Below are 10,935 nucleotides of genomic sequence, written 5' to 3' on the forward strand. Positions count from 1 at the left end.
GCGTTTTGGTATATGAACGGTTTAAACATTGTTTTGCCCCCACACTGAGAAAGTGTATCTGTCTGCTGTGTTTTGGACCCACACTAAAAAAGTGTAAATGCTGTGTTTGAGAAAATGTCTTTAAACGTGGGCTGTTGTATAATCCCTCACAGGGCCCCTTTGCTATTTTTGTGCCTGGGTCTGTCCGCGTCATGCTTGGGTATTTTCTCTGTTGACTAGCTCACGTCAATAGATATTCGAATGAATACTCAGTCAGCCAACAGCAGCGGCAGAAACGTAAGATTGATGAGATTTTACTCCTCGCTAAATCTGATCATTGTTGTTATTACTATAACCCAGGGATGGAGAATGGACCGCTGGAATTTGCAAAATGAGGTATGTCACATGTGACTGGCGATATGGGACAAGAAGGGAGTATACGAGTGTCAGGTTTGTATGAGGATTATATTTGCATGTCTGTCTGTTGCTTAAGGAGATACTATTTTCTTACCACAGATCTTGTGCTTTAACTGCATGCATTCTGAGTAGAAAACAGTCTCATCTTGCATTGGTGTTCATTCTGCATGCTGTGGGCTGTCATGCCATGGGCTTTCTGCCTCAGTGTCCCTGGCGCTATGTATTGTCCTTATAAGATGTATGGATGAGGGGCAAGTGTTGGCCTACATGACTGTCATCCCTGTTATGGGATATGTTCTGTATAGCTTGAACGTGATATGATGCAGTGGTATTATAAAGTCGTTTTCCATAACCTACATACAGTATACTTCCCAATGTCTCCATTCAACATGCTTCAGCTGCTGTATCATCCATGTCTTATCAGCATGTATGGTCAGATCCATAATGATTGGCATCCTTGATAAAGATTTGCAAAAAAGGCTGTATAAAACAGATAATACAAATACTGAGCTATATTGTATGCAAAAAAAAAAAAAATGGGTAAATTATATTATGTTAATACAATTGCTCAGAGAAAGAGATTTTGTTTAATGAGTAATACATTCAAAAAAAATACTCTAGCACCCACCACTTGCAAGGATAACCACACTGAGCCTTTTTCTAAATGTGTTATGAGATTGGAGAACACATTGGGAGGGATCTTAGACCAGTCCTCCAAACAGAATATTTACAGATCCTTGATATCCTTCGTCTGCATGGATTGCCCAATTCAATTCAAACCACAGGTTTTTAATGGGGTTCAAGTCCAGAGACTGAGATGGTCATTGCAAAATGTGTATTTTGTGGTCAATGAACAATTTCTTTGTGGATTTTGATTAGTGCTTGGGGTTAATGTCTTGCTGGATCCACTTGCGGCCAAGTGTCAGCCTCCTGGTAGAGACAACCAGGTTTTTGTCTAAAATGTCCTGGTACTTGTTAAAGTTCATAAAGCCGTTGACCTTAACAAGGGCGCCAAGACCAGTTGAAGCAAAATAGCCCCATCACAGCAAAGATCCACCACCATATTTCACCGTAGGTATGAAGTACTTTTCTGCATTTGCTTTCATTTTTCAACTTCAAACCCACCACTGGTGTGTGTGTGTGGCCAAAGAGCTCTATCTTCAGGTCATCTAACCATAGCACCGGTTCCAATCCAAGTGACAATGCTATTTACCAGGGGCTCCCAAGTGGCGGAGCGGTCTAAGGCACTGCATCTCAGTGCTAGAGGCGTCACTACAGACCCTGGTTTGATTCCAGGCTGTATCACAACCGGCTGTGATTGGGAGTCCCACAGGGCGGCGCACAATTGGCCCAGTGTCGTTAGGGTTTGGCCGGGTAGGCCGTCATTGTAAATGAGAATTTGTTCTTAACTGACTTGCCTAGTTAAATAAAGGTAACAAAAAAAAATGTGGTCAGATTAAATCAAAATAGAGCTCTTTGGCTATGCACACCAGTGGTACAGTAGCATCTTTCTGTGAACAGTTTTGATATACCATGAATGAGATATATTACTGTAACGTGCGACACGACCATTAGCTTTACCTACATGAGGAATAGACTTAAAAGAGGTTGTGAAGTGTACATACTAAAGGGTCTGTTCCCTTCCCGCTCTCTCTCTCTGTGGTGCAGTTCAGAGGCAAGGTATGCATTGTTTCAATGAGGCAGGCTTATCTCCCTGACACCCTGCACTTGTAGTTCCTCCTCTCATTGCTTTAGTTGGGAAGGATGGAAAAATACCCAGCTATAAGGTCAGAACGACCTTGAGGAGAGATAGATCCCCTGTCCCCTCCCTCTCAAGGCTTACAACGTTGTCACCTCTGCCCCGATACCTCTGGAAACCTTCTCTCATAGAATGTTCCAAAAAGCCACCTTTTACAGTACACAGTATATACTGGATTCTCCTTTTTGGTCTGTCTGTCTAAGTGAGGGATGCAAAACTCTATCTGATTACTGTAGTCTTTAGCCATATGTCAAGTGGGAGGATAAAACACTTCTCATTTGAATATTAGTTGGACATACTTGCAGTATAAGCACATTCTCTTTGATTTAATGCATGTTTTATCTCTGCATCTTGAGTCACCTTGGATTTGTATCATCCCCGAGAGAGACAGAGAGAGAGAGGGAGAGAGAGAGAGAGCGAATACTAGGATGGTTGTAAGAAAGAGAGCGGTAGGAAGTAACAAAAAGAGAGAGCGTCACTCATAGAATGTCCTAATTAAGAGTAGCTCAGTGGGTTTGAACCAGATAATCTTACATAACCTCGTTAAAGAGCACACAGCCTTTGATACTGAGAAGATGAAAATGATGTTCCCTCTGAGACGCAGCATATTGTGGAGCCCCATGGTATAGAGCTGAGGTATAGGACAAGATTACATCCCATTCTACAGGCCCTGGTCAAAAGTAGTGCACTATGTAAGGGATAGGGTGCCATTTGTGATGAAGGCATAGTAATAGTGCCAAGATCCAGATAGCCCCATGGTATGGAGCTGAGATATAGGACAGGATAATATAGAGTACGCACATCCAATGTCTTTGAGTTTAGAGTCCAAGTGCACACAAATACAGTACGCACACACACACACACATTGTGATTGTGGTGCACAATGTGTGTGTGTAATATGAGGTACTATGAGGTAACGGTATTTGAGAGAGTCTAGTAAAGAGACAGATTTTTCTTTCCTGCTGTGAACACTGGTCATTATGTACCACTTTTATTTGAGGAAGGAACATAAAGTACGGTATTTTTGTAAGTAAGCTATCTTTGCATCTACTGATGAATCGTGTATTCTGTCTTTGGTAGGGATAATGCTTGGGTGTCCTTGAGGTAATATTTTGAGGTATGCAATTTCACGAATAATAATTTCAGTTTTCTGATATCTTTCAGATGACCCTTTATCTCCATATATTACTACATTTACATAACAGACATTATTGTCTGTTGGATATCAACCCTGAAGAGGAATCGTCATGGAGTCACTAGAAACTACTGTGGAGGTGAAATGCTCTAAAGAGGGTCTAAAAAAGACAGTTACACAGAAAAAGTGGGCAGCACCAGAGCCTACAACTGCCCAAACTAAAATGCCCCCTTCGGCTGATTCGGAGGGGGAGGGGTGGCACCTATGCCCACAACCTGAGGAGGACCAGAGTAGAACCACATGTGGTTCAACAGAAAAGTCTGACTCAGGGAACCTAAGACAATTAGGGAAATCACTACGCCAATTACAGGATCAAGCCTGCAGTCATCCTCATTACAATGTATTAACATCATATCCACCACAGGAGAGACAGACAGTTCCCTTTGCAAGACAGAAAACGGCAGATGGCTTGGTTTCTGCACTTCCGCTATCCCATGGCAACTGTGAAGGGCCCTCTCCTCAGAGGAGCTCCCCCAGTTTACCTGCGTCTCTTCAACACTGTTCCCAGTCAGGGATAGAGGAGCTATCCAAGGACGTGTGTAGTAAGATGGAGCAGAAGCAGCAGCAGAAGCCTGGGAAGTATGTGTGTGATTATTGTGGGAGGGCATGTGCCAAACCCAGCGTACTTAAAAAGCATATTCGCTCACATACTGGGGAGCGACCCTACCCCTGCGTTCCCTGCGGCTTCTCTTTCAAAACCAAGAGCAATTTATACAAACACAGAAAATCTCATGCTCACTCTGTCAAAGCTGGGACAGTGCCAATTTCAGAACTGGGTTCTTACAATGCCAACACAGAGGACCGGGGATCTTTAGAAGGAGAAGGAGAGTTGTACTCTGACGCTGAGCAGAGCTCTGACACGGATGATGACTATTCATCGTTCTTGGACTCTGTTTCAGTCGAGGAACCAGATAGCACCACTGCTGTAAGAGTACTGAATCTCGTTGCCCAGAAACAGGGAGTTACATCGACATTATCTGAGGAGCGTTCAGCCAGGCTCCCGGAGATCAATGATGCTCAAGCTCCAGCCGTTTCTCAGGTCAGTCGTGCAATTCAATCCAGCGCCATCAAGCAGCGACTGGCACTCCGGCTCTCAGAGAAAAGGAGCAGTGACACTGACACATCTCTCTCCCTGCCTAGCCAGGGAAGCAAAGGCAGCACAGACTCAGGCTACTTCTCACGCTCCGAGAGCGCAGAACACCAAACGGGTGGTCCTCCCAACACAAACGCCAAGTCCTATCAAGAGATTATGTTTGGGAAGTGTTACAAACCGAACCCGAAACAGGCCATAACTGTTGTGACTTGCACTACAGACTTAATAAGTGATCGTAAGTCTTCAGAGCGAGGTGTTTCCCGCGTATTCACACAAGAAAAGGAATCAATGATAGAATCGATCAGAATAAACACACATTCATTTACAAGGGGAGAAATGAAAGAGGCTCAACTAGAGCTCTCTGATTCTGGGCAGCTGGTGCGGAGCAACTCGATGCCCACGTCCTCAGGTTCGTGTCTGGACATGCCACAAGGCCTGCGAGGCAGCCACTCCTTTGATGAGAGGGCGTCCCCTGGAGGTATTAGGAGACTTAGGCGACAGGCTGCCTTTGAACACTCTGCACACGATGGACACACAGAACTTCCTGACCACTATGGAAACATCTCTGAAATTTCCAACCTTGGAGTAGAGATGGAATTTGCGACGAGGAAACGGCGGAAGGAAAAATGTATTAGGGAGGAGGAGGATGCAGCAAGCCAGTATCACACAGACTACGACCACTCTGAAGAGATGAGGGACTATGATTCAAAGCAAGCCTCTCAAGGTGCTCTAACCACTACTCCTTCAGTGAAAGTACATGCCCAAAGCGTGAATACACAGGATAGAGCACAGTGTGATAGACTGCACATGGAAATGTTGGAAGACACCACAGAGAAGAGAACTTTAGGTAATGTCATCTCTGTGATTCAACACACAAACTCCCTAAGCAGGTCTCACTCTGACGAGTCTTACAACTACCAGAGACGGGAAAAGCCTTCCTCAATGGAAGTGGTGGAGCAAACCGAAACTCGAGATAAAAGGACTGAGATCTTTGCACACCAATTGAGTGACAGTAGATTGTTAGATCAATCATATCAAATGACACCTAAGCTAGTCCGCCAGTCCAACATACAGGTCCCAGAGATCAGGGTGACTGTAGAACCTGACAGTCCAGAGAAAGAGAAAGCAGCTGAGGTGAAACAGGTGAAGGCGAAGGAGCCCGATAGATATGTAGAGGAGTTCCAATGGCCTCAGAGGAGTGAAACCCTGTCTCAGTTCCCCCCAGAAAAACTCCCTCCAAAGAAGAAGAGACTGCGCTTAGCTGACTTGGAGCACTCTTCTGGTGAGTCTAGCTTCGAGTCGGCCTGTACGAGCCTCTCCCGAAGCCCTAGTCAGGATAGCAACCTATCCTACTGCTCCAGCTTCTCGTTTGACCGAGAAGAGAGAGAGCGAGAGTTTATCCCCAAGCCAGCTTCCCTGGCAGCTAGACAGGATGAGTTTGGAAAAGCGTTGGAGTTCTTAGCGGTGCCAGGAAGCGCCCACTCCCTCTCTGTCCTGAACCAGCGTCAACAACATGAAATGAGACGCTCCTCTTCAGAACAGGCACCATGCAACTCTCAGCGCAGAGAGCTCCCAGAGGTCCGAAGCGTATCATTTGACTACGGCAGTCTCTCTCCAATGGCCAAAGTTAGACATGCGGGACTCGGCGCCAGTTACTCAGAACCCAGACGGGGTAACTTGGTAAGACAGGCGTCCTTGAATGTTGACCCTGAATTTACACATCCAGTCCTTCCGCTAAATATTCTTCCTCCGTACCTCAGCAATGCCCTGTCGTTCTCAACCACTTCTCTGCTCTCGCAGTCTCTGCCAATGTTTGCCCCTCAGCCACCACACTCCGGTCTCTTAGTTCCTGTTAGAATACAGGCTCACGTGCCGTCTTACGGTAGCATTACATACACCACTGTGTCACAGGTTGTAGATGATCCATACGAAAACTCTCTCACTTCTCACTTTGCACATTTATCCACAAATTTAGATGCATTATTAGGACACCCCCGAGGACTGTTGACCAACCCAGCCCAGATTCAAGTTCTAGATCTGTCACCAGCTAAGTTTAAGACAGGCATCCCTCTAACCCTGACCTCCAGGACTATCTCCACCACCAACTGTGGATCCAGTGGTGGATCCAACAAGCGCATGCTATCTCCGGCCAGCAGCTTGGACCTGTTAATGGAGGTCAAACAGCAGAAACGTGTCAAAGAGGAGAAAATGTACGGTGAGATAGTGGAGGAGTTGGGCGCCGTGGAGTTAGGGAACTGTAATGTGACCGAAGAGAGCAAGTACAGTTTAAAGACAGAGTTTAAAAGTGACACCAACCAGGGAGCATCACTGTCAGGCCTTTCTTCTATATCCTCTTTGTCTGTGTCATCCTCACATCATTCTCAAGACGACCGAGCAAGTGGAAGCTTCATCTCACCTCAGCAACAAGGGTCAGAATGTCCTGATTCCCTTATGGACAACTCCCCAACCGAAACAAGCCTACATCCACCCTCTCTGATGTCTCTAAATGATTTCAAAGAGCCTGGCATGGACAGCAAGGCACAGATGGAAATGATGGTGCAGTTAGTCAAAGGTCAGGGCATCCTCATCTCTGACGGTGAAAACACCAAACTGATATCTCAGTTTCCAAGTCTTCGCACAACGACAGTTGTGAGTTGGTGCTATCTGAACTACACCAAGCCGAACAGCACTCCCAACACTTCTCCTATGTCCTCTGTGTACACTACGTGGCGCGTCAGTTCCCATAACCCCAACACTCCTAACCTCAACACCAGTGCAACCCTGGCTCTGCTCCGCTCCAAACAGAAGACTAACACATGGGTGTACACCATGGCTGCCATGTACCAACCTGGGACTGGGAAACTGGTCTCCTCCTCACTCTTATGGAGGCAGAGGCTTGAGCTGGTGAGAACCTTTATTGTTAGTTTTTGATTTAGTCCAAATCACCCTTACATTTCCATATTGAATGTATGTATACAATCCTTGACTCAAGTTACATCATAAACGATCTAATATTGTATAATATTGTAACCATATTACATTGTTAATATCCTGTATTAGCTAACTCCATTACCTAAACATATCTAAACTGCATGTTAACAGAATGTTTATTCTTGAACTCCCAAGTGGCGCAGCGGTCTAAGGCAGCGTCACTACAGCCTGTGGTTCGATCCCACCGGGAGTCCCATAGCGCAACTGGCCCAGCGTCGTCCGGGTTAGGGGAGGGTTTGGCCGGGGGGGCTTTACTTGGCTCATCACTCTGACTTTGGTCGTCAGTTGAACGGTGTTTCCTCCGAAACATTGGTGCGGCTGGCTTCCGGGTTAAGCAAACGGTTTGGCGGTTTCTGGGGAATGCATTACTTGACCTTCGCCCCTCCCGAGCCCATTGGGGAATTGCAGAGATGAGACAAGATCGTGGGGAGAGAAAACGTGGTTACATTTTTATTTTTCATTCTTTCTTCGTATGAATGTTTATGTATCTATCTCATTTAGCTACAGAGCAAACCGGAGCTCAAAGAGCTGGATGTGATCTGCCATGGAAGGAAAGTGAAGGATGCCAGCTGCAGGGTAAAAGCAGCAAAGGAGGACTGGAAAGACCTGGAGGTCTCCTCGAAACAAACAGCAGCGCTAACACCAACGCCAACCCAGATCAAAATCTTTGAAGGAGGGTCAGTTATGATACTATCACATTAATCAGTAAGCAATAGAGTGTTCATTATAATGTTAGTTTGTAATGTTTTATATAGGGGTAATGCCTGGTGGTACAAACGATTTGTAACTTTATTTATTTAACCCGGTAGTCCTATTGAGGTCAGAAGACCCCTTTCCTAAGGGTGACCTGGAATTAGATGAAATATGTTTTTTCACTTACCTTGCATGTCTAAAGCTTTTTATAGAACATCACACGAAGGATTGTTTCCCTTCCCTCAGGTTCAAGTCCAATGAGGACTATGTGTACGTGAGGGGCAGAGGCCGAGGGAAGTATATCTGTGAGGAGTGTGGCATCCGCTGTAAGAAACCTAGTATGCTGAAGAAACACATACGCACCCACACTGACGTCAGACCCTACGTTTGCAGGGTCTGCAACTTCGCTTTCAAAACGAAAGGTGGGTGTCCCGTCTTTTTATTCCATTGAAATGAATGAAACAAGAGGTATGAACGCACTTTGTGACAACTGATGATTTGAAAAGGGATTTATACATTTGATTGATTGATGACAATAGGAACATTTATTTCCAAAATGTACAATTGAATGGTAATGAATATAGTAAGCTCAACAAGATGCATCTTTAAATGTTTGTTGTCCTACAGGAAACCTGACCAAGCATATGAAGTCAAAGGCTCACATAAAGAAGTGTCTTGAGCTTGGTGTGTCAGTCACAGTGGATGATACAGAGACACAGGAATCTGGTAAAATATTGACCAATGACCAGTATACTATACTTTACTCCCTAATATGAATTATTCAGATATGTAACACTGAATTAATGACAGAAAGGAATTTGATATTATATTTCTCATTCTTTTTTCTGTTCTTTCAAACAATACAGATGACATCCAGCAAGACTCGAAGACCGGGATCTTGAGCACAGCCAAACACCAGTTCTCAGACGCAGACGACTCCGATGGCATGGATGAAGAGATAGATGACATCGACGAAGATGACGATGATGATTACGACGGTGGCTCCACTCCAAACATCCGCTCCCGGAGCACCAGCCCTCAGCCCTGTGACATAGCCTCTCCGTCGGTCACCGCTACCACCGTCACACATGTTGTGTCGTCAGCTCTCCATGGCTGTACCCTCAGTACCTTCCGTTCTCTCCCCAGCTGCCTCACCAACTCCATCGTGCCTCCATCGTGCCATACCCATACCTCCATCTCAGGCAAGAGGACAGGGCCAGACCGGAGGACTGTCTTGGCCTCCAGCCTGGACAAGGAGCAGAGTGAGAGAGAGAGGCTTGTGGAGGAGGACTGTAGCCTGGCCATGCTGTCTCCTGACCAGGGATGTCTGTTCACCGGTCTGCTGTCCACTGGCTGGGAGTCCCCTCTGAGGGAACCGTCCCCCTCCCAGCTCCGCTACCCATCACCCCGTAGAGACCTCTCCCCCCGGGGTCGCTCCTCACCTCGATGGGACACCTCCCAGCTGAGGCCCAGCTCCCCCAACCTCACCCCCATCCAGCACCTCTCCCCGGCCTGCATGGAGAGGCCCATGTCCCCAGGCGGAGTGGACCTGCCTGGGAGGAGGGAGCCATCGGCCCGGGGCAGACAGAGGGTGGTGCTGAGGGCTGTGTCTCCACGTAGAGGGGGCTCACAACACAGAGCGTCTGGCGATAAAACCATGCAACAAGCCAAGGCTGAACTTGTCCACAAGGGAGGATCCATTGAAATGGATTTGGTATGTAATGTAGTTGTATACACTATATTATACACACATGTTTAGATTGACTAGTATGCTTGTCCATGCAAAACTAGTTACACTGACTTCATTTCTTGATATAAAACCTTTATTCATTTTTTTTCTCCCACCGCTGGAGTCCCTGCATTAAACTGTAGAAAAGTTTCTTCTGGTAGTCACTATAACTTGTTGTTTTTAGGATCAGAGGAGAAGCACGCTCCCCAACCTGCCTGGTCCCTCCAGCTCCAGTTGTACCCATCATAACGTCCTCAGCCACCTTCCCCTACACTCCCAGCAGCAGGCTCGAACTCTTCTCCCCATGGTCCCTATCGGGGGGATCCAGGTACTGCGCTCTTTGCCCTCCTGCAGCTCTGACCGGACCCATCTGTCAGCCCTGTCCCATCAGAAGACTGAGCTCCACCAGGACAGCAATAAGGAGGGATCTGCCTGTGTGGCGGGCCCAGGTGCAGAGGACACAGTAGCCCAGCAGCAGGAGAAGGAGCGGGAAAGGGAGAGGCCGTCCCCCCACCAGACACCCTGGGACTCTGAGGAGGAGAAAGATCCTGTCTCTGTCCTCACGGTCAGGGACCCTAAGCAGGAAGAGGGTCTTCAGACCTGCACCAAGGCCATTGCCTCCCTCAGGATCACTTCTGAGGAGCATCTATAGACTGGGGTTGCATAGGGCTCTGGTCAAAAGTAATGCACTCTATAGGGAATAGGGTACCATTTGGGACATACACTACATGACCAAAAGTATGTGGACACCTGCTCGTCTAACATCTCATTCCAAAATCATGAGCATTAATATGGAGTTGGTCCCCCCATTGCTGCTATAACAGCCTCCACTGGACTTGCTTCCATTCAGCCACAAGATCATTAGTGAGGTTGGCCACTGATATTGGGTGATTAGGCCTGGTTCACAGTCGGCGTTCCAATTCATCCCAAAGGTGTTCGATGGGGTTGAGGTCAGGCCTCTGTGCAGGCCAGTCAAGTTCTTCAACACCGATCTCGACAAACCATTTCTGTATGGACCTCGCTTTGTGCACGGGGGGCATTGTCATACTGAAACAGGAAAGGGTCTTCCCCAAACTGTT

The 10,935-nt window shown here is 46.7% G+C and overlaps 1 protein-coding gene across 1 annotated transcript; it reads left to right on the plus strand.

The window, feature by feature from the left end:
• The first annotated feature begins 3,725 nt into the window (after positions 1 to 3,725).
• On the plus strand, positions 3,726 to 10,619 carry LOC120060077 (transcription factor HIVEP2-like). The gene is made up of 6 exons (XM_039009141.1): positions 3,726 to 7,347; positions 7,936 to 8,111; positions 8,374 to 8,549; positions 8,755 to 8,853; positions 8,994 to 9,841; positions 10,041 to 10,619. The coding sequence occupies exons 1-6, from the start codon at positions 3,898 to 3,900 to the stop codon at positions 10,506 to 10,508; spliced, it is 5,217 nt and encodes a 1,738-aa protein (XP_038865069.1). The 5' UTR covers positions 3,726 to 3,897; the 3' UTR covers positions 10,509 to 10,619.
• The last annotated feature ends 316 nt before the right edge of the window (positions 10,620 to 10,935 follow it).

This window comes from Salvelinus namaycush, chromosome 15, assembly GCF_016432855.1.
Source record: "Salvelinus namaycush isolate Seneca chromosome 15, SaNama_1.0, whole genome shotgun sequence".
Classification (NCBI taxonomy): domain Eukaryota; kingdom Metazoa; phylum Chordata; class Actinopteri; order Salmoniformes; family Salmonidae; genus Salvelinus; species Salvelinus namaycush.